This window comes from Aedes albopictus, chromosome 2 (genome assembly GCF_035046485.1).
Source record: "Aedes albopictus strain Foshan chromosome 2, AalbF5, whole genome shotgun sequence".
In the NCBI taxonomy this organism is placed as follows: domain Eukaryota; kingdom Metazoa; phylum Arthropoda; class Insecta; order Diptera; family Culicidae; genus Aedes; species Aedes albopictus.
In genome coordinates, this window is record NC_085137.1 from 513599832 (window position 1) to 513624133 (window position 24302).

Sequence of the window (24302 nt, forward strand, 5' to 3'; positions counted from 1 at the left end):
AACGGGCGTACCGCGAAGGTAAGGAAGAGAGAGAATGAGTTTTTAGTGGGTCGATCCCCACATCACCCGAGAAACCACCTCTTGGGTATCTGTTGCAGATTTTCTCATTCTATAAAAAAAAAAATACAGTGTGGGTGAGAATGGGTCAAAAATACATACTTTCACATATGTTGTTCAAAAACTTTTGCTTCTCTGCAAGAAAAAGTATTTTGATTACTGGAATCTGATCTTTGGTAATGCATGCACAAATGATGAAAAAACATTTGGAGTTCGTCAATGGGTGAGAATGGGTCAAAGAAAACGAATTTGTTCCTCATTGACAACAAAGCAAGTTAATAAACTTCTGGTCAAGGTTGATACAACTTACCAATAATATACTGTATGATGATTAAGAGTTTGAGATTCTATAAAGTATCAATCCACCTAAAAATGTGATGTTTCATCGAGCCTTAAAAGGGGCATTTTAAAAAGGCCATACTTCAAGCTTGTTTTCGATGATTTTTCAAAAATTAACTGATTGTTATAGAAACTCAATTTTTCGACAGGAAAAGGCCAGCAACTACGAGGATGACACCATACAATTTTTGATTCGATGTTCGCAATATTTGATGAGATATTTAAGATAATGTTTTGACCCAATCGCGTCTCTGACCAATTGTCACTCCAACGACGATATGTTGAAATATTGTAAACAATGTAATCAATTTTGTATCTTTTAATTTCGTCCTCTAAGGCTTATCTTCTTCAGTGTCAGTTATTAACCGCTCGTGCTGCATTCTCTATTGCTCGATCTCTCTGTACGCTTATGTTATTTTTCCGAGGCGACCGTCGGTAACGTACATTAACGTAGGAGAGTTTTGGATGCAGCTTGACCATCATGAGGTTAAAGTCTTTAGCTGAAATCATAAGAGAGGAGTTTAAGTGTCGAGTGCTACGAATAATAGCCATGATTTTGTAGTTGGCAAAGTTGATGAATTGTAGGCAGTTTTAATATGTCAGCTACTTTTTAATCGTCGGTTCCTTTTTCTAGATTGTGAAATCATGAAAAAATACATATAACTTATCGCAATTCCATTTGCTGGAGGTGTCTAAATATTAAGGTTCAATTTTTGTCTATACGGTACGTTCCAACTATAAGCAAAAAATGAAATATGACAATGTGCACATTGCTTAGTTTGGTGCGAATTTCCACAGTTGCTCCGGTTTTTAGAAACATGTTTCCAAAACCACATCACCTCACCCCGGCCGGAAAATGCTTTTGCACAACACCAAACTAGGCAGGTGTAATGTGTGAAAATAGGTGAAATAAATAACGTCCCTGCTCTTCTTCCTCATCGGCGTCCGGTCCTCTTACTCCACCAACCGATCTAAGCCCGAATAACATGTTGCCAGCTTTCCGGCTACAACCAGAGAGGTATCGCATAGATGTTTTTCGGAATATTTATTTAGTAATTAATAAAATAATTAATTTCATCTCCAGCACACATGGTTCGATGGCGCCTACGGACCCGACTCGAAGGATCACCACCATCAATGGGCACCCCGGAAGTGAGTGTGAAGTGTGCGACGAATGGAGCGGAGAGCCGAGCCGAGAGCGGATGCTGTGGGTGTGGGTGAAAATCTGGTCGAGAACAAAGAGAATCCCTCCCATCCCAACCAACCGAAAGCGCCGAGGGGAATCCAAAAGGGCTTGTGGAAAACGAAAGTGGCTGCGGGGAGAAGGTAGGGGAAAAACGATTGTGATAATGTTATCATGTCAACCTTCTGTGCTTGAATTATTTGTGATGGTCTGCAACGCCAACAACGTCGCCGGTCGGGTGAGTCCGGAGGGAAGGGACCTGGATCAGAGATTTAATGATGTTGCTGAGTTGACCGTGTTGCTGCTGGTGGCGTTTTGGGGCCAGGTGAAAGCTGAAAGGCTGAGTGTGGGCATTTGATTACACATTATACATTTATAATACAACAGAACGCTGGAATGGTATTCCAATGGATACGGTTGGTTTGGTGTGAATGGTAGCCGGATCGGTTGGAGTTCTACTGTCAAGCGGTGTGAAATCCCAGAACGAATCAGTGGGGCCTGGGATAGGACATGGAGGGATATAAATGGGATGATGAGTGCTGGGCCGGTCCGGAACCCACCAACCTGACCAGAACGGGGGCTGGCGCCTGTGAACTGCGGACCGTCCGGTGGGAGTTTGGAATATTAAAAATCGCTGAAATGTTGTGGTATTTGTGTCAATATGTTGTAACGATAATTTATTGCAATCAATAATTATCTGGTTTGCTGGAGAGCTGCCCTCCATCATCAGGCTTTTGATGCATTTGACTGACGCTGCTGGATATGGGTTGATAGGCATCCAGGGGCATTTGAATTGGTTACGAGTTTGATTGCATGCAGAAACGATGCATGGCGATGATTGGCTATCTGAACTCGAGAGCTATTTAAACAATTAGAGCATTTCGTATCAGTTTCAGTGCTATACTGTGTGTTTAACCTGTGGTCAAGGAGCAGCTATTATACACAAAATTGCTTAAATGTCTCATAAGTTGTTGAATATATGTTTCATAATTGAAGTTTGTTTTTCGTCTATGATTTTTTTTTAACATAAAAACTGCTAAGTAGCAGTACTTATCTTACGAAGTCCTTCCGATGTATGAAACAATGAAGAACGCCTGATGAAATATTTCATAACTTTCACTTTTCGACTTAGCTGCCAATTTATTTTCAGTTCTAAACTTTACTTGACAACTAGCACCTCCTTACGGAGAGATCACCAACTCATTAGGGAATCTCCGGATTTTTTGTGCTTTTGTACTACTTTGCCGGAAGCGACACTTTTCTATCTATTTTGTATCTCAAGATAGAGTAGTCTAGAGCATTGCTTGAACTAGTGCCACCCAACGCTAAAATCTTAAACTATTTTATGAATTATCAGATTGCTATCAATTTCCTGAACAACTCTGCCAAAGACAAAAACTAGATCGTAATATTTCGCATCTGATAGCTGATGAAGGCTTCCACTGCTTAGTGTATATCGCAACTACTTTTGCAAAGCTCCTCAAAATTTTCTAGGGCCAAATTCATGTCCATAAATTACGTGGAGTCTTAAGGAGAGGACCACCCCCCCCCCCCTCCAAAGTATACGCTCTGGTTTTTCTATCAATTTTCTATTTTTCACTAGCCAACGTTTAATTAATCATTGACAAGTATAAAACCCATATAAGCAAAAATTAGAAAAATAATCTTTCTAAGACAATCGGACAAGAAATTACCTACATAACTCGTAAGACAGTTTTTCTCACTATTCAGGACATAAAAAAGGACTTTTGTGCGAAAATTAAGTCAGGGCTTCAATAAGGAAATTTAGTTCACGAAAACAGGAGTAGCTACCGGGCATTTAAGATGGGGCTAAGGGGGTTTTCAGGAATTTTCCAGAGTGCCCAAATAAAGGGAATTCCAATGGGCTTCACTTCCGTGAATCACTTATCTGTTCCATATGCATAAAAAATTTAGCAAACATGGGTCTCCCATGTAACATTTTCATAACTAATTAATCTTGTAGAGGTTTTGAAAACCGTCATAAAACCTTATAACTTTTATTTTGGTTCAAGAATGGTTCTAAAAATCTCTCCTAGTCTATTAGATTAAAACATGTTACTTTGGCTGATATACGATTCACGGTAGTCCAGAGGCGTTTCAGGGGGTTGTATCAGGGTATTCCAGAAGCCTTTTAACCCTTATGTGGCCGGCAGGGTACCCGGGTACCCAGCACCCATTTAAAATACACGGTGTAGAAAAAAGCAAAAAGTTTGCCGGCCACATAACAGTTAAGGGCGTTTGAACAGGTTTCATTAGCGTTTCAATAGGGCTTAAAGAGCGATTCATGAGAAGTCTCAGGAACCTTTCAAAGGCATTGCAAGGGGTTTCAGGAACGTTTTATGGGCGTTCCAAGAATGTATGGAGCGTATGATGTCATTTCAGAGACGCTTCAAGGTGTTTTCAGGGTTCGTTTCAGGGGATTTCTGGAGTTTTTTAACCTTTTGGAACCGGTCCGATGAAACCAAGCATAACCAACGTGTTCGAGGCCAGCGAGGTTGCGACAGCTTTTGCACAATAATCCGGCTTCAAAAGGGTAGAGGCGTCCCAAGGTGTGTCCCGAAACATTTCAAGTTACGGGGATTCCAAGGGCGCTTCAATGGAATTATGAAGATTTCAGAAGCGTTACAAAACATTTCAGGAGTGTTTCAAGGGTTATTCTGAAGGGTTCTCAGAGATAAGGGCATTTATGGGGTGTTCGTGAACGTCACGAAGGAGAAGTTGTGCGCCATCTGTGTTCGAGCGGCAACTACGAGCTGATGCATCACCCCTTGTTCATCGATGCGATAAACGCACAAAAGGAGAACATTCTGGAGACACCAACACTAACGTCGGCACCACTAAGGCGGTTACAATGGCGTCGTACCTTCTTCCGCCTCATCTTGGGTATAAAAGATAGACTGCTGCATCGTGTGACGTCATAGGAGTGGACCGTTCAACATCCCGTGCAAGTTATTTTTTTAAATAGAGTGCTCACGATTAAATTTGTAATTAAGTTGAAATACAGTAGTTTAATAATTAATTAAGAAATAAAGTGAAGTGTTTTAGTAAATTCATGTGCAAAATCAAGAACTGTTTGCCAATCTGAGAACTCTCAACAAAAGTGTATATCAGTTCGGAACTTAAAGTGACCGTCAGTGCCCCGAACTCCGAAACGGTAGAAACACTGCTCCCCGCTGATCTAACATGGGGGTTTCGAAGGGATTACGGAAGTTTCAAGAGCATTTCAATAGTATAAAGCGCCTCATGAGATTCCTTGGAGCCCCCTGGAACCCCTCTGAAAACCCGTGGGACCCCCTGACACACCTTGGAAGCTCCCGAAACACCCCTGAGACCCCCCGGGATCACCCTGATGCCCTGGAACGCCCAGAGATCCCCTGAAACGATAAAAAGACTCTCTAGAACCCCATGAGATCTCCTGGAAGGGCCCTCCAAGAACTCTCTGTGATACCTTGAAATCAAAGTATTCATTTATTTCGTCAATCATATCGTAGACTACATGTATACCTAATGTTATATCCTACACCCTATTGTATCTTAAAGAGTTCAAATACTTCCTTTTATTTGTTCGAGATATGCTCAAATCAATTGATATGCAGTGCTGGTTGTAAAGAGACATAATTTTACATCGAATTACCGTCGTGCGGGGCTACTTTTGAAATGCGGGGCTACTTTGGACACTTTTGAATATAGATTTTTTTGAATTCGAAATTTGGTTTAAATTTGTCTGATGTCTTTGGGACTGTTATGAAGCAATAGTTTTCCCTCCATTTGGTTGAAATTATTTTTCAGACAGACCGTTTATTGCTTGTCAGGACGCGAAAAAACATCGAATGAATCAATAAAATATACATAACGTATCAGAACATTTGGTCTGTAAGCATTGTTTCTACAGTTCATAAATTTTAAACGGTTGATCAATTCATTCAAAATATATCAACGAATATTTGTATCGTTATACATTAAAAGTGAATATTTCACCCAAATAAAGGATTGATGGTCCCTTTTTTCAGGCTATTTATATAGTAATATCACGCTGCTCATGATACCGAAGGAGCTGTCCATAAATTACGTAGACTCATTTTGGGCCATCTCAGACCCCCCTCCCCCTCGGTAGACTTTTGTTCATACACAATTTTCGAAATTTGTATGGAGCGTAGACTTTGGCCAGAACCCCCCGTCCCCCCCTAAGAGTCTACGTAGGCCCAAATGTAGCACAGAACCATTTTCAAACGCATAAATTTATTGAAATCATGTCTGATATAGTATGCTACAGTATCGGTACAAAGTAGTTTTCTAAATAAACCTGGAATTTGAAATGTAATTTTGTTATAGATAAAAATGTCCAAAATAGCCCCCATCCGGTTCTATATGAGATGTGTCCCATTGGTGTATGAACAACTTTTTTGTTTATCGATGGATTTAGTTCAAATTTTGCATACATCCTACATACATACTCACGATTATTATGTATAAAAATTGTAGAAATCCATTCACTACTCTGGGAGTTATAATGTCATAAAGTTGAAAAACCATGAAAAAGTGTAAAAAGAAGCCCCGCACGACGGTATGTCCCTTTATAACCAGCACTGCATATCAATCGATTTGACCATATCTCGAACAAATTAGGTGTAAATTTGGCATAATCTCTTCGATTATTGTCGCGCATTTAAATGCGCATAGATTTCTATAGTTCTCAAATGTCTGGCTGGAGCATGATAAATTTATACATGATAGTAGATTTGCCGAAACAATGCGTTGCCATTCAATATCATTTACAAATGAGACCATATTAAAACGCATCGCCCCTGAGACATTCTAAAATGCTCCTGAGACCCCTGTAACACCCCTAAGATCCCTAGAAGCGCCTCTGAGACCTTTTGCAGCCCACTGTGACGCTCTGAAACGCACCTGGTGCCTCTGTTAATCCCCCGTAAACCCACTAAAAAGCCCATAAGATCTCCTGGTGCCCCTTGATGCACCCTGAAACACCCCTGAGACCCCTTCAAACGCCTATGAAACCCACTGAGATCCCTTGGAACCCTTCTGAGACTCCCGGAAACGTCCACGTGCTCCTGAGGCCTCCAGAAACGCTCTTATATCCACCTGAAAAGTCTTTGGGACCCACTGAAGTGCCCCTGGGACCACCTGGTACAACTTAAGATCCCCTGAAACTCCCCTGCACACTAAGAATAAAAGTAAAATTTCACCGTAATCTTGCATCTGTCAAAAGTACCGGAGCGTCCTAGCTAGGGGTTGTGGAGGTAAAATGGACAACCTAAGTATTTTTTTCGTTTCCAGTGGAAATGTGGCAACATCGATCTGCTTTTCCAAGTAGCATGAAATATACACTAGAAATCTTATTAGAGATCGCGATTGAAAAATATTGTTTCTTTATTTATTTTATTTATCAAAATGTGCATTGAAATAGCGTGAAAAAAATTGGTGGGGTAAAATGGACATGTCTTTAAAAGTTATGTTATACAACCTTTTTATTGTAAAAATAGTATAAAAAACCCTAATTAATCCACCTAGCGGTGATGGTGCCTTTCTCGTGCCTTCGAAACCCCATTTCAATAAAACTCAAGCGAAATGTTTATGTATATCGCAATATCATACAATTAACAGAAATCCGAGCAGAAACCCGTTTCATCATACCAGAAATCATATCGTTTATCTGGCTTTCGATGTTTGAGCCTCAAACTCTTAAGAAAAAGACGCTATCTTGAATTTGAAGCCGCCATTTAAGATTAAAGATTGTCATCTTGGATGTTCTGGACGCCATTTTTGGAATCCAGACATCATCCTCATACCAAATATACCAATAATGCATTGTTTCAGGCCCTAAAACTCAATTAAACAGCCGCGATATTGAATTCGGAGCCGCCATCTTAAATTTAAGATCGGCATCTTGGATATCCTGATCGCCATTTTGGACTCTGGAAGTCTTCCCCATACCAAATATAATATAATAACCAGTCATCAGGTTATCAGGAAAGCCATTATTTGTTGTATCGCATGCATGAGTTTGGTACTCTTTTATATTTGGCCACACCCGTCGAGACCCCCGGAACCGGTTCCGGACAACTACCGGTTCAGATATGGTCTGATACTGCTTTCCTGCTGACCGTTCATCAGGTTATCAAAAATGCCGCTGTTTGATGTGTCGCATGCATGGGTTTGGTACTCTTTTATATTTGGCCACTTCCGGTAGGACATCCGGAACCGGTTCCGGAACACTACCGGTTCAGATATGGTCTGATTCTGTTTTCCTGCTTACCGTTCGTAAGATTGTCGAAAATGCCTCTGTTTAATGTGTCGCACGCATCGATTTGGTACTCGTTTATATTTGGCTACATCCGGCGGAACATCCAGAACCGGTTCCGGAACACTACCGGTTCAGATATGGTCTGATACTGTTTTCCTGCTTACCGTTCATCAGGTTATCGGAAATGCCGTTGTTTGATGTGTCGCATGCATGGGTTTGGTACTCTTTTATATTTGGCCACATCCGGAACCGGTTCCGGAACACTACCGGTTCAGATGTAGTCTGATACTGTTTTCCGCTAATAGTTCATCGGATTATCGAAAAAGCCGCTGTTTGATGTGTCGCATGCATGAGTTATGTTCAATTTGATATTTGGCCACTTCCGGCGGGACACCCAGAACCGGTTCCGGAACACTACCGGTTCAGATATGGTCTGAGACTATTTTCCTGCTTACCGTTCATCAGATAATCGTGAATGCCGTGGTTTGATGGGTCGCATGCATGGGTTTGGTGCATTTTCATGTCTGACCCCTTCCAGGGGTACCGGTTCCGGAGCACCTAAATGGCCATAACTCCGGATCGGCTGGACCGATCCGAACCATTTTCAATAGGAAACAATGGGACCAGATGCCGCGTCGAATGAGCCATCATTCTTTAAAATCGGTTGATATTTACTATCTAAAAGTGAGGTGACCTTTTTTTGTACACATACACACACACATACATACACCCACACACACACACACACACACACACACACACACACACACACACACACACACACACACACACACACACACACACACACACACACACACACACACACACACACACACACACACACACACACACACACACACACACACACACACACACACACACACACACACACACACACACACACACACACACACACACACACACACACACACACACACACACACACACACACACACACACACACACACACACACCGGGGCAGCAGGGACAGGAGTCCAGGGGCTTGACGAACCCCCCCTTCTGCGAGTCGGGTGGAAGCTTGGGAATTTTTCCTAAGCGAAAACTGTTCACACACCCGTGTGGATTACCACCATTGGCACTTCCTTTGGGAAGTGACCGAGCTTCTGGTTTCCAGACAGCTCAAGCAGAGGATGCCTAGGATGTGGCGGGGTTTTAACAGTGGGCTCTGTTGGATCCCCATAAAAAGCCACACATCTGCAAGCAACTCCGTACAAGCGACTTGGTACCGCTTCCAAAGTGCCTTAGCCCAAACACCCGGAGTGCCAACCGGCACATCAGGATCGATGCCAGAAACATCCTGATTATGGCATACTGGTCAACGCAAACGACAATGGACAAGTTACGGAATACGGATCGGATGGCGACGATGGGCTGGTACTCGTGCTATTCTACTCCCTGAGTAAAGTAGGGTGACACCAACTTGAAACGGCGAGTGGGCTAATGGTACGTTTGCCTCCGTCCCGGTAAAACCTTGGCAGGCCTCCGGATACGTTCATCATCTGTACATCATCTCTGATGCGTACTAGGCTCGGATGAACCATTCCCGACTAACGCTGATCTGGCTCTGGACATGAACCCCATGGAGGAACGTGTCCAACCCTCGCTTGGCCTCCCTGATCCATAGATAACCAAGAGATCACGAAAGCGACTAGATACAACGGATGGTGATAGCGGTGCGGAGGGGGGACCCTGAAGAATGGAAGATCAAACAACAAACAACGAAGCAGGAGCGGCAAATCCGTTTGCCAGAACTGGGTTGGCGAGGACACCACCATCGCAAACCCAGCAGGTGCAAAAGCTACAAGGGCAAGAGAAGGAGCACCAACAGATGCAGCAGCAGCAATACAGCGCATGGTCGAGAGTACCAAAACTACCAAGGGTAGAAGTAGCCAAAAAGCTGGTAGACGAGCTGCACGAATTGTAACCTGTCGGTTACATCCTAGGATTTTCATTATGTGTATGAGCCAAATGTTGGCAGAAATTTCATGTTTTTTAATGTATATATCAGAATGCCCCACACGACTGAGAGGGTTACTCCGCTACCAAACTTTTACAACTCAGCATTGCTGAAGGGCGTAGAGTATGGCTATCCGGCTTTGCATGACTATTTTAGAGATGGCCGAAATTCTTTGCCATGGGCGCTGCCATCTTCTAATTGGAGCATTTTGGGGGAGAAATATATAGGCGTCCGTGTGAGACACACCGATCTTCGCGATCGTTAAAGTAGTGCCGCGTAGTGTTTCTACGACCCCCCCCCCCCTTTTCCGATGGCGGGACCTGGGGCAACGGCCTACTACCGTTCAGGACCTCTTGCCGTATTTTAAAATACGGTCCTCACACGGGTCGGCTCGGAAGTCAAAATGGCTTCCGAGTCTAAATGCCAAGGACACCCCGTCGTCCGATTCCGGACGAATCGCTCGGGCCGCCGGCCCTAATTATCTAGGAGGGACCTCTCTCGGCACGGTCACTCTGGTCTCGTCCTGGGCCGTGCCGATACAGCCTATGAGAGAAGACGCCTTCAAGCCCAGCAACAACACCCCAGCAAAGCCGCTGGACAGATCCGATGTGCTTCCGGATCCACGGACACCATCACCGAGCAGCCCCGCTGCGAGAATCCGGCCCCACGGTAGGGCTATCGCAAAAGTGCGTAACCGTGGAGGTCAACGCCGAAGGAGTAGAGTAGTGAGTACCCAGTGATCGATCCCCTCTCATACACGCCACACGAAATGTTTTCTTACACCCACACGCCACAGAATAGGGCTAATAAATTGTTTAAAGAACATGAAAATTCTTGTGTTTTCCATACTTTGTCACGCGTCCCTTGATCACCCAGTAGTAAGCCGACTCTGAAACCCAGCTCGAGGAGTTTCTTGCTGCTGCTAGCTTGTACGGGTTAGTAGTTGGCAGGCAGCTAGTTACAGAATACGTCGACAAACGGAGCAACGTGCACAAGGACATCAAAGCGTTGGTGATTAAGATCCAAGGGGCCCTTGGATCGGCAGTTAAAGAGTGGAAGAGTATGGCACAGAGAGCCGAAGATGCAGAGAAGGAGCTCTTGGCAGCCAAGACTGCCAGTGAAGCAAGCCGAACGTCGGAAGCGAGAAGGCAGATCACTAACAAAACTGCGGAGAAAAATAGCGTGGTGGAAAGCATCTCCCAGAGGATGCAAACTACACCCTTTTTCACGCCGAAGAGACCAAGGGCATCGCCAGGAGAAGTGAGACCCGGTGGCTCCAAGAAACATAAGGACGCCCCCGTTACTGGTGCACGCCATCCAGTAGAGAATGTCGTCGCAGACGGCCATACCCCGTGGCAGGTCGTCAGCAAAAGAAAAGTGAAGTCGACCGGTAAAAGCAGGTCCGACAAACGGAAGCTCATAAAGAGAAAAAATAAAGGTGAAGCTCTCATCGTCAAAACAAGTGACGACTCGTACGCGGAAGTTCTGCGCACCATGCGGACTAATCCGGACCTTAGGGAGCTAGGGGAAGACGTGAAGAAAATTAGGCGCACCCGCAATGGGGAAATGATCCTCGAGTTAAGAAGGGATCCAAAAGGAAGCAGCTCCTCCTACAAAGAGCTTACCGAGAAAGCTATGGGCGATAAGGTCGAAGTCAGGGCCCTATGTCCGGAAGCAACCCTCCTATGCAAAGACTTGGACGAGGTCACATCGGAGCAGGAAGTCGAAGTAGCTATGAAGGAGCAGTGCGAGCTAGGAGAAGCCAGGATGACCATCCGTGTAAGAAACGGACCTTCTGGCACGAAGGTGGCATCGATCAAACTACCGATCGATGCAGCCAATAAGGCACTAAGAGTTGGCAAGATCAAAATAGGCTGGTGTGTGTGCCCCCTGAGTATCTCTCAGCAACCGGAAGTGTGTTTCAAATGCCTAGAGTACGGCCATCTGGCAAGAGATTGCAAAGGGCCTGACAGAAGCAAACTATGCAGAAGGTGTGGTGAGGAAGGCCACAAAGCTCAGGATTGCAGGAAGTCCCCGAAGTGCCTCATCTGCGCAAACACAGAGAACAGCAATCATCCGACAGGTGGCCGAAGATGCCCGGCCTTCAAGCAAGTGAGTGCAACTAAGTCCCAGTGGAGGTAATCCAAATCAACCTCAACCACTGTGAGACTGCACAGCTTTTGCTGCGACAAGCCGTTGTGGAGCAAAACTGCGATGTTGCTATTATTTCGGAGCCATACCGAATCCCCCCCGAAGATGGAAACTGGACAGCAGATAGGGCGAAAACAGTAGCAGTCTGGACAGCGGGAAGATATCCCGTGCAAGAAGTGGTGTACTGCGCAGATGAAGGTTTTGTGGTTGTGAAAATCAACGGAATTTTTATATGTAGCTGCTATGCCCCACCAAGATGGACGATAGAGCAGTTTAACCAAATGCTGGACAGGATAACCGAGGAGCTAATCGGCCGAAGACCAGTCGTCATTGCCGGCGATTTTAACGCTTGGGCGGTCGAATGGGGTAGCCGTCTCACAACCCCAAGAGGAAGTAGTCTACTGGAGGCCCTAGCTAAGCTAAACATAGACATCGCCAACGAAGGTAGCACCAGTACGTATCGTAGGGAAGGTAGAGAGTCTATCGTCGACGTCACCTTTTGCAGTCCTGTTCTGATGGGAGCGATAAATTGGAGAGTATGTGAGGAATACACCCACAGCGACCATCAAGCCATCCGGTACCATATTGGAGGCAGGGCTCGGCTGGAGTCACGTGGGACACAAACGAATGAGCGGAGGTGGAGGACAGCGAACTTCGAAAAGGACGTGTTTGTGGAGGCGCTAAGGCTGGAGAGCAATTCACTGAACCTCAGTGCAGACGAGCTGGAAGCGGTACTATCCCGCGCGTGCGACGCTACAATGCCAAGGATGGGAAAACCAAGAAACAGTCGACACCCCGTCTACTGGTGGAACCCAACGATTGCTGATCTGCGAGCACAGTGCTTACGAGCTAGAAGAAGGATGCAGAGGGCTAGAAATGACGGTGATAGGGAGCAACGTAGGTTACCTTACAGAGCAGCAAGAGCCGCATTGAACAAAGCGATCAAGCTCAGCAAGAAAGCCTGTCTTGACAATCTCTGTCATAAGGCCAACTTGAATCCATGGGGTAGTGCGTACAAAGTAGCAATGTCGAAGATAAAAGGTCCTGCGGTACCACCCGACAGATGCCCGGAAAAGATGAAAGTTATCATCGAGGCACTGTTTCCGATTCACGAGCCGACAATCTGGCCGCCCACACCGTACGTCAATCAGGATACCCACGATGAAGAAATCAGGGTGACTAACGAAGAGCTGATCGCGGTAGCGAAAGTCTTGCCAATCGAGAGAGCCCCTGGCCCGGACGGGATACCAAACGTGGCACTAAAAGCAGCAATCTACGAAAACCCGGATATGTTCAGGAGCACAATACAACATTGCATTCAGGAGGGCAGTTTCCCTGACATCTGGAAACGACAGAAATTGGTGCTACTGCCAAAGCCTGGGAAACTTCCCGGCGACCCTTCAGCGTATAGGCCGATATGCCTATTGGATACCGTTGGTAAATTGTTGGAGAGAGTGGTCCTAAACAGGCTCACGAAATACACTGAGAGTGAGAGCGGTCTATCAGAATTGCAGTTCGGATTCCGGAAAGGCAGGAGCACTGTAGATGCCATCAGAACGGTTGTGGATGCTATGCAGACGGCGCAGAAGCAACAGAGAAGGGGAAACCGTTACTGCGCGGTGGTCACCCTAGACGTCAAAAATGCTTTCAACAGTGCCAGCTGAGCAGCAATTGCCGATTCGCTGCACAGGCTGAGGGTACCTGAGTATCTGTGCCAGATTCTGAAAAGTTATTTCCAGAACCGCAGATTGATCTACGAAACAGACGCCGGAAAGAGGAGTGTGGCTATTACGGCGGGCGTTCCACAGGGATCCATTCTGGGCCCGACTCTCTGGAACGTCATGTACGATGAGGTTTTGAAACTGAGCCTTCCCAGAGGAGTAAAGGTCGTCGGATTTGCGGATGACGTGGCGCTGCTTGTGATCGGAGAAACACGAGAGGAAGTAGAAGTACTGGCCACGGAGGCGATAGACACGGTGGAAGACTGGATGCGGGAGAAGAAGCTATCTCTAGCTCACCACAAGACTGAGATAGTTGTCATCAGCAACCGGAAGAATGTGCAGCATGCAACAATTGTGGTTGGCGAGTGTACTATCGACTCGAAGCGCGAAGTCAGGCACTTGGGAGTGATGCTAGACGACCGACTGAACTTCAACAACCACGTTGACTACGTCTGCAAGAAGGCCACGGTGATGATCTCGGCACTATCCCGGATCATGCCTAACAACTCTGCGATCATCAGCAGCAAGCGGAGACTACTAGCGAGCGTATCATCATCCATCGTCAGATACGCAGCCCCAGTGTGGTCGTCGGCATTAAAGACTGGAAGAAACCGCGCCCAGCTGAACCGTACGTCCAGGCTGATGGCGATGCGAGTGTCGAGTGCGTATCGAACCATCTCGTCAGACGCCGTGTGTGTAATAGCCGGGATGATCCCTATCTGCCTTCTACTGGAAGAAGATAGCGAATGCTACAGGGACCGAGGCACAAGAGGAATTCGGAAGAGAGCGCGAGTCAGCACACTACACAAGTGGCAGCAGCAGTGGGATAACGCTGCGAATGGCAGGTGGACTCATCGTCTAATTCCCAACGTGTCGATGTGGATCACCAGAGCACACGGGGAGGTTAACTTCCACATGACACAATTTCTGTCTGGTCATGGGTGCTTTAAGCAGTACTTGTACAGATTCGGCCATGCCAGTTCACCGATCTGTCCTGAGTGTCGGGACACAGAAGAAACACCGGAGCACGTCATCTTCAGTTGTCCAAGGTTCGCGCATTCGCGAGGAGAAATGGCAGCAATTGTCGGCGTCGACGTAAATGTGGAAAATATCGTCGAACGTATGTGCAGCGACGAAGAAAAGTGGAACGTAGTTAACAGGACTGTAGTTCAGATCATGGTTGTACTACAGCAAAGTTGGCGGGAGGAACAACGATCGGTTTCGGGAGACATTCCTTCGCCGGGAAACTCTCTGACGGAGTAGAGCCGAGGGCTAGTAGAGTAGCACCGGTCTGGGTCGTCGGAGCGCCAGTGAACCGGACGCCAGGACCCACCGGCATCGCTGGAGTGACTTCGGCACTCTGCCGGTAAGTTCGTAATGTCCGCAAGGCGTAGAAGATGTCTGCCTCCGGGCGGGTCTGCGCTGAATGGCGAAAAATGTAGGAAATTAACAAATTACTAACAGGAGCTAAATGGTTCAGCATGACGCATGTTGCTTGCTGATTGGCGAAACCTAACAAATTAACAACAAGAGCTAAATGGCTTAGCATGGAGGTAGCGAAAGAGCATAGAAAATTTTAACAATAACAGCGTAGAATAACAAATTGGTGATGGTGCACAAGGCACATAACGCCTCCCCTCCGAAGAAATACTGCATGGTGGTACCGGAGGGGAATTTAAGGTGGAGGTGAACTAGGAGAGTGTTTTTAGTGGGTAGGCGCACATTCGAATCCCACACAGCGTCTTTTGAAGATTTTTGGACTCCTAGAATAAAAAAAAAAAAAAAAAACACACACACACACACACACACACACACACACACACACACACACACACACACACACACACACACACACACACACACACACACACACACACACACACACACACACATCATCTCAACTCGTCGAGCTGAGTCGATTGTTATATGAAACTTGCCCCTCTGGGGGCTCTATCGAAATTTTATTTTTGGAGTGAACATATAGCCTTTCGGTACAGCTTGGTGTACGAGAAAGGCAAAAACAAACACTGTTTTTAAAGAACATGATGTTTTGTTGTTATGAATCATGTTTTTACAACTTTTTACGAAAGTTATCTCACGATATATATTCAGGTTGATGATTCTTTACTTTATAAAACTTTGGTGAAATTTGAACTAACTGTCCATTTTACCCCAAGGTCCGATTATGTTCAAATTATTTCCAAAACTTAAAGATCTTAAAGAGTTTTAAGATTAACAATATGCAAAATGTATGCAAATGATCGTTTTAACCAGAGTTGCAAAAAAATGAAAGAATGCAATGAACGGGAGTTTTTGTTTTTGTCTTTTCACCACACCGCTTCTGACGTTAAAGCCTCTTTCCTTCACGGAGGTGGGTGAGAAGAGAATAAAAATTCTCTCGTCGCTCACATCGTGGCGACGGCGAGATTCAATAACAACATTTTCCCTGTCATTGGCACTCAAAAGAGAAAATTCACCACGCTTGCTTATGGTCCAGTCGCATTCATGCGGCCGTTGTTGACATGAAGCATCCATCAGCGCAGAGCGCGTGTTGATGATGGTGGAGTCATTACATCCACAAAGTAGTTGAGTTTTTCTGTGTTCATTTTCAAGTATCTCATATCACTCAATTGAATGTGATTTTTTCAACCCTGGTTTTAACAATTAACGTACAATAACTTCATGACTTCTCATAGAACTGAATTCTTTATAAGATTCTCATATTTTGGTCCAACATTAAAAAAAACATGCTTGAGAGAAGTTGGATAGAATAATACCCATCAAGCCTCCTTTGAGCGACTTGCTACTTCTCCATATGAACTATATTGAAAAACCATTAATCTTTAAAGCCCCGATACCCAACAATTAAGGTACCCCGGGGCAAGTGAGAATCCGGGGCAAGTGAGACCTACAGCTATAATTTAGTTTATTTTTTATTTTTAAGGCAAACATTCTTCATGAAAAACATAGATATCACACCAACGGATACTTTGAATTCAAAAATTGTTATTGTTCTCACCATTAAGAGACCATATATGTTATTGTTGTTCAAATGTAATTTTCAATTCACTAAGTGAGATTAACGTACTCTACTACATTCGTCGTTTAAAAATAAAATAGCAAATAAAGTAAAACTTTTTCGGTTTCAGGATAATATTTGAAGTGCTTGCAAGTTATTTTAAGCGAAAAAGTTGTAATTTATTTTCATTTATTACCTTTAGTTAACAGCTCTCACTTGCCCCAGTGCATTTCAGCATCTGGGGCAAGTGAGACTTATGAGAGTAAATAAACACTATTTTATAGTTTGACCTCGCATTCTTCAGCCTAAGGGAAATTTACACAAAATTGAAGTAAAAAACGGCGCCTTAAGTAATCAATCGTTGAATTATATTTATTCTGATATATTCTGATGATAAAGGTATTGTTCAAAATGGTAAAGTATTGGGTAGAACAAAACCAAAACCATCACATATTTTCATCTGAGCAAATTCTATTATTTTTTTTTATTTCCCGCTGCATAATGAGTTTTTCTGAATGTTAAGGAACCGGCCATGAAGTATGGAAAAATGGAAAACGACTTATTCAAAATTCACGATTTAAAAGTTATTTATTTTACTATTGCAAAGTTATGTAAGGGAAAACATAACATCTGTAAATCTTGAAAAATCTTTTGGCAAAATTCAGCAACTACGTAATATGAAAAGCAAGTTTGGAAATCTTTCGGCATTTAACTTTATGGCGCTTTTAGTATAAATAAAATCAATTTGTTTTGCACGAGCTGCTAGAAATCATTTTTTTCTCAGTGATTCGTTATTATATGCGTTACGTAATTTATGCACGATACCACAAAACTTTTTCAACATAAATCGCTAAACATAGTTATTCGCATAAGATACTTATAATTTATGCTACCTAACATATATGCAGCAAGTATATTAAGCCATTTGTACAAAAATTCCGAATAGGTCCCACTTGCCCCGTGATACGGAGTAAATGAGCATCTGCTCCACTTTTCATTATATGCATAATATACAGAATGTTATAATTTTGAAACAGTTTTAATGCCCGTTAATAAGAAGAAATATACCAACAATGTCTTTTAGAACCATTGGAATTGTAAAATTATTTATGTTTAGAATATTTTGGCGTGACAAAACTAAACTAGCATTTTTTTAGGTCCCACTTTCCCCGGGGTACCTTAATCTTCAAAATATTGGCATTTCGTCAATTTCATCCGACAAAGATGAACCAGCCTAGGGCTGAAAATCTCTTTAATGAAGACAAAAAAAAATTCATCCGATTGTTTTGAAACTCATCGAAAACTCACCAATCGATCATGAATTGATGCATGTTTATTACACCAAAGCGAAATTATTTGGAAAGGGTGATCTTATTGTTTGAATGTGGTTGAGATATTTTTTACTTATTCGTTTATTTGGAAGGCTCGGGCGCCACATGGGCATAACTGAGCCGAAATCTTTTGTTATGGTTGAGATATGTAGGCATGTTTTCTAAACTGTTTACCCAACTCATCCCCCAAACAAATAATAGCTATAATTATAATTCAACTTTGCAATATAATTTATTATCGCATCATTCAAAAGATAAATAACACTTAATCCTACTGAGTTAGCGTCTCACTGGCCATCCATCATCTACAGCACTCGGGATTTCCCCACGTGCTCCGATTCATCGCACATCAGCGAATCGTCCGTCATCTCCGAGAACCGCCGCATGCTGGCCACCGTCCGATCAAAGTTCATCCGGTACGTCATCAGTCCGGTATTGATGGTGTTCATCGCGTAGTACTTGGACCCATTCATGATCCGGTTGACAAAGTCCACGCTTATCTTACGTGTGGTAATGAGTTTGGCCACCACTGGTAGGGAATCGCCGATTGCCTTGTTCCAGATTTTGGTCAGCTTGGCACTTTTCGGAAACAGGTGAGCAATTTTAACCTAGAGAATTGCGTGCGGGTGAATGGAAGGAAGTGGTTTAATTGAGTTTGATTTAACTTACAGTTGCAGCTCGCAGGGCCAGGTCGCCATCCAGTTCGGTGACATAGAGCAGATCGTCCTTCTCTTCGTACTTTGCTTCGAGGAAGACGAGAGTGTCATACAGTGAAAGACGCGATGTTCCGTTGGCGCGGTTTAGCGAGGTGTCCGCGACGATTGTCACATTTGGGAAGTTCAACATCAGATTGGTTTTGGTGCGACTAAACGAGGTGTTCGAAGCCTTCCAACTGAAGTCATTCAAACCGTAGATCACAAAGTTCGAGGCACTGATATAGACCCTGTAGAAAAACACGAAGTAATAAATTTGCTTATCAATTCTCGTCCCAGTGGTGTCAACCTACTTTTTAAGGTTAAGGAAATCCAAAGAAGTCTTCAATTTGTAGCTCAGCTTGAGTGGGACCATCGAAGGCACTCCAAACTTGGGATAGCCGCATTTCATCTGTTTCTTCACGACGTCGAAGAAACGGTTAACATCGGCCCCTGTAAATGCACAGCAGTCTCAATCACAACCTTATCTTTCTGAATAGCATAATCCCACCTTACCATCATATTCTATCGTGTCACCGAGTGAGACTGAGGCAAACGTGGTGATAGCCTGCTCGGTCGTAGTTAGAGGAATTTCTTTCGCTTCGGGCAAGTTATCCGTACAAAGCTCTATCGTCACGGGTTCTGCTTCGCCCGATTCTGCAACTTCACTTTCACAAATCGCCAACTGAAAACTACTAATTAGCACCGCAAACAACAGAACCGGTCCAGCACGCTTCAATCCCATGGTGACGACAACCGAAGTATGGTTATTGTTCGAACAGGTCACTTATGTGGACGGCCTCAGTCTCCAGCGATCGAAACCGTTCTGAAGGCGGGTCTCTGACCGAGTTTTATTTTATATTTCGGGAACCGATGCATACCTAGCGATGTGTGAGGTCTAGGTGTGCGCGGATCAGCTGGTGATAATAATTTTCCATCGCGACTTTCAACGGGAACTGGAACCATCGACATCCCAATAACGGTATGTCTATGCCTGTCTATCTAATTGGACCCATAAGGTGTGGGTTGGGGCAGCATATTTCGGGGGTCCCAGCAAAATAGAGCACACTCCATCAAAGCCATCTTTAGGCTGATAGGTAGGTGTAAGCTATCAGAGGAACTCGTTTTTTTTTTAGTTTTGTTATTCTACGCCACTTCCACTTACTTGAACTCCGCAGTATCAAGAAGAACATCAAAAGGGAGAAATGCTTGTCTGGAAGAGTGAGAGTGGGTGGGCATCATGACACGGTATGCTTCATGTTTACACGCACTGATCAGCTATGCTTTCGCTGGGTGACCTTGTTCTGTCTGTTTTGACCCAGTTAGTAGTCGGTTCGGTATTGAAGTGGTTATGTTATAAGGGGAACTTGGTTGGGGCCACGCCTATGCAAATCTTCACAAGTTCCCTCAAACTACATCTAAAATAACGCAAACAAACAAATATAAATTGGATTTTTATCAAGTAATGTATATTAAAGTTTGGCAACTAAATTAAGCTTAAATTGTACATTAACAAATACTTTAATCGTGGGCAAACTGACTTATCACTTAAAAGTTCTAAAATAGAACAGATTGCTAGTTAAATCATCGTCACTAAAACATTAAACAGCAATCGCCTAATCACGCTGTTGTTCGAAAATCGCTAATAAGATGGCGGTAGCAACGTCCAGCAGGAGAAAAAAAAACTATGCAAGCACCATAAGCAAGTGATTTGCGAACTACAGGATACTTGAATTTGCTGTTGAAAAAAAGGGCGAAGAAAGTGAGTAGAGTAACCTTTTGTTGGTTTTGATCACCAACTTAATTTGTTGGTTTTAATTGGTTTTTCTCGGAGATGTTGAATGTCATTTAAATAAATGAACAAATAAAAAAATAAGTAGGTTGAAACATTAAACGGGTTTTTAAACGACATCCAACATCACCGAGATAAAACAATTAAAACCAACAAAAAATGAGTAGAGAAACGTACTTTTGTTTGTGCTATAACATCTAAACTTACCAATATTGCGATTTTGCGTTAAAACTAACTGCGCAAAACTTGTGTGCGATGGGTTGCTTCCTCGTCTTTCGCATTGTATTTCGATTTTGAGTGAGATTTTGCATGGAAAACATGTTTTTTTTTGCACTTTATCGTGGGGTGCTCAAATTGGTATTCTGTTGGTTGTTGCATATTTTGAATGCAACGTTTAAATCTAAACATAATCTACAACGTTCACCTTTGAGTTCTGCGGAATCGTAAACAATACAGGCTTTATGACATTCAATCCAATAACGTTTGGTTGAATGACATTAGGCCGAAAGCTTGTTTTAAGTAGAACTATTATACATTATTTGGTCCTGCGTACGTTTGGTCGAATGAAAATTTAGTCGAATAGCAATAACAAGTGTGATTAATAATATAATTCATATTGAAACTAATTCCCAGATGTAATTTTCGATGGCGTTGTTAGAGTGGCTGACTTTTCATCAAGTATTGCTCTTTCTTTTGAACTGAAGTTTTTTTTTTTGCTGCGTGTGGTTATTTGTGATTTTTCATAATAGAATTTTTTGCGAAGGTTATTCATTATGTTTCATATTTGTTACTGTCATACTGTTTTTGAATGTTATAGCTTTTGTCTTTTAATTAATGAGAAACAGAGAATATAAATATGGCTGCCACTCCTGTACTCACGTTTTCAAGAGCATTTATCTTGAAAATTCGTAAACAAAAACTCTCAATTTGGAAAAGCTGCCTCTTTTTGCAAGTGAGCAAAGCCAGGATTTCCTTCATTTAAACGAAGGATGTCTTTTTATGGAGTGTTGCATTTGAACTGAACATGAGCCAGACATAAACTAAACGTACAGCTAAATGAACTCAATACAATAGACATTGAACTTGCGTGCCAGGTCTTTTTGCTATACTTAAGGCCGTTCGCAATGCTGTTTTATTTTGTATGGCGAGTTTTAAAAATTTTAAAACTCGCCATACAAAATAAAACAGCATTGCGAACGGTCTAAGGACACCCCTTCAGATCTCCACTCAGTTCTGAACTATGCTTCTGAACTATGCTTATCGAAATGTCATGCGAATAAACCGATCCACTACCCAACAAACATTTTAACCCGGGAGTGGTCGCGTCGTGTACTGAGTACACGCACCATGAAAAATGCACGCTTGTGATACACAGTGTGAACGTAGCGCCGTTGCGGGTAGCCGAAGACGCAACTGCTCAAGGTTAACAATTAACTGTATAGCGATGTGTTTTTAACCGTATGACGGTGTGTTGTGTACAAAAAATTTATAACAAAAAATAAGTAAGTCTGAAATTATAAAACATCTTTCGGGTGGTCTAGAACAAAAAATTGCAAACTATGACTAGTACCGTCAAGTTCCCGTTATTGTGTTCTTCAGGACAAGGGTTAAATGTAATGAACTCATATCCACAGCTTCAATGTAATGAGCTCTTCAACAAAGCTAAATTGCTCTTATTCTTTGACTATATTAAAATGCTATTTAATTCTGAGCCTTTGAACATTTACTCCGAGATCATTTAGTTTCTATACTGTTTCCTCAAAACAAAGATGTTCTCCAATCCTCGAATGCTTTCTAACCTAATAAGGTTGAAGGATTTGTAATTAATTGAGTCAATGACGATGACTGTCTGCTTCTTATTCTTCTTCGTTCACTGGAAAAGCTAATTCACGCTTTTTTTTAAACATACGTGAACTTACCTTCATCTGAATATATTCAGTAGATAGCAGGAAAAACCACCAATAATTTTTCATGACATTTTCCCTCGAAAATGCCTTTAAAACACAGAAAACTGCTAAAATTCATAAACATTTTTCTTCGCTGCTATCACCACTACCAACTTGACACTGGCTAAAGGCACGCACACATTCTCATAAAATCCTCAAAAACCCGAAACTCAAATCTTTTTCAATGAAAAAAACACTATTATGCACATTTCTGTAGTTTTAAAATGCATTCATTGCACCCAGCAGTAATTTTCATACAATACAACACTCACTTTTTGCCCCCCGAGCACCTTGTTTCTTTAGAAACTGCTTTTAAAATATCAACACCGGCAGTGAAACTAAAACAGTGTATCGGCATTTCAATTAAATCGCGCGATTGAGAAAATCGTTAAAAAACAGCCGCGCACTAAGCAATAACATCAAGATATACGCGATCGATTCAAACTTTGGGAATCAGAACAATAATATTCGTCCTGCAAACAGCACACTCACTACGGCAGCACAGCCACACTCCAGACGGTGCATGCACTACGACCGAACCAGAGAAGCATCATCAATGTGAAGTTGCCAGTTCAATGTTTTGATTTATTTAAACCAGTTTTCTAAAGTTATTTCAAAAACGGTGAAAAGTTGGCTTAATAATTAAACGTGTCATCTAATTTAGTTTTATATTATATATCAATTGAAGTTGAGCATTACAATTAGTTTAAATGCTTCGAAAAATCTCCTACAAAAAGGGACACATTTTTATTTGCTTCATTATTTGCCCTGATTTGGCAACAATGCTCATCAGCTGATATTTTCATTCCACCACATTTTGTTCGATTATTTTGTAAACAAACTTTGTGCAGCTTGAGCGTGACTTTCAGTTTGAGATGAAACGGTTCTAGCTGAGGAAGTTATATGCCCCAAAAATGAACAACCGAAAAAGTTGGCAAGGGAGCTGATGATGTTGTATTTGTTAACCGTGTGGCATGTTCGAACATACCAATGATCTGAGAAGGCAGAGAATGAATCTGGATGTCCATCAAACGCGTCTGATTAAAAATTTTGTTTTTTGCTTACTCGCAGTAAATATTAAATTGAGTAGTCGAACTGAAGCTGCTGTTGGATTTTCAGATTTGGGCTCGTGAAAAGATTATGCAAATTGCATTATTTGGAGTGTTATTGTTTTCGTTAAGTTTAATTTCATTGTCACAAGATTACTGAGCCGAGTATAACTAAACGGACAACACATTCAATGTTAATTATCTTGCAGTCATTAATGCCGCCAATAAAATTGATTTTTGCTTTCCCTCACTTTTTCAAAAGTAAAAACACAGAGAAAAAATTATAACGGGGATTTCAGAAAACGTCCAACTTCCTGTGGGAAAGCCTGTGAGCAAGACAACATCAAAGGGCGCACACTTTTTTGACATAGAGTGTTTCACCGTTTTTGGAAGTTATTAAAGAAATCTAGTTTAGGGTAAAAGGGTATAATACGCCCCACCGGGGCAAAACGCCCCCCTTCATTTTATAAAGATTCAAGCGCTTTTCGCATGCGTGATCAATTAGAACACTTAAATATTGAAGAATAATTGCATCAAGCTGGTCCGTTAGTAGATTGGTACAGAAAAACAATAATAATATCAAAAAGTTTGAAATCGAGGCTTTTGGCGTAATATTTTATCTCTTGTAAACTAACTTCATTGCAAACAAAACTAGTTCTGTTCGCTTGTGATATTTTGCAACTTTTATGCAGTTAAACACTAGTTAAAAGACCCTCTTAAGTTAAGCATGTGGTGGAATTATCCTCTAGGACAGTTTT

The 24302-nt window shown here is 42.7% G+C and overlaps 2 protein-coding genes across 2 annotated transcripts; one reads left to right on the plus strand and one right to left on the minus strand.

The window, feature by feature from the left end:
• The first annotated feature begins 10449 nt into the window (after positions 1-10449).
• On the plus strand, positions 10450-13658 carry LOC134286991 (uncharacterized). The gene is made up of 3 exons (XM_062848708.1): positions 10450-10560; positions 10744-11955; positions 12021-13658. Exons 1-3 carry the CDS (start codon positions 10450-10452, stop codon positions 13656-13658), a joined length of 2961 nt encoding a protein of 986 aa, XP_062704692.1.
• A 4584-nt stretch (positions 13659-18242) lies between these two features.
• LOC109409813 (uncharacterized) lies at positions 18243-20133 on the minus strand. The gene is made up of 4 exons (XM_029871706.2): positions 19274-20133; positions 19072-19210; positions 18735-19008; positions 18243-18673 (listed from the first exon to the last, which is right to left on the minus strand). Exons 1-4 carry the CDS (start codon positions 19500-19502, stop codon positions 18371-18373), a joined length of 945 nt encoding a protein of 314 aa, XP_029727566.1. The 5' UTR covers positions 19503-20133; the 3' UTR covers positions 18243-18370.
• Between the last annotated feature and the right edge of the window lie 4169 nt (positions 20134-24302).

Excerpts from the sequence above, each read along its gene's own strand:
- LOC109409813 (XM_029871706.2), bottom strand. The coding sequence starts at position 19,502 with ATGGGATTGAAGCGTGCTGGACCGGTTCTGTTGTTTGCGGTGCTAATT. Across the intron at positions 19,211-19,273 it reads TGACACGATAGAATATGATG|GGGCCGATGTTAACCGTTTC; the intron begins GTAAGGTGGGAT and ends GTGCATTTACAG. Across the intron at positions 19,009-19,071 it reads GATTTCCTTAACCTTAAAAA|GGTCTATATCAGTGCCTCGA; the intron begins GTAGGTTGACAC and ends GTTTTTCTACAG.
- LOC134286991 (XM_062848708.1), top strand. The coding sequence starts at position 10,450 with ATGTGCTTCCGGATCCACGGACACCATCACCGAGCAGCCCCGCTGCGA. Across the intron at positions 10,561-10,743 it reads TGGAGGTCAACGCCGAAGGA|CTCGAGGAGTTTCTTGCTGC; the intron begins GTAGAGTAGTGA and ends TCTGAAACCCAG. Across the intron at positions 11,956-12,020 it reads GATGCCCGGCCTTCAAGCAA|CTTTTGCTGCGACAAGCCGT; the intron begins GTGAGTGCAACT and ends GAGACTGCACAG.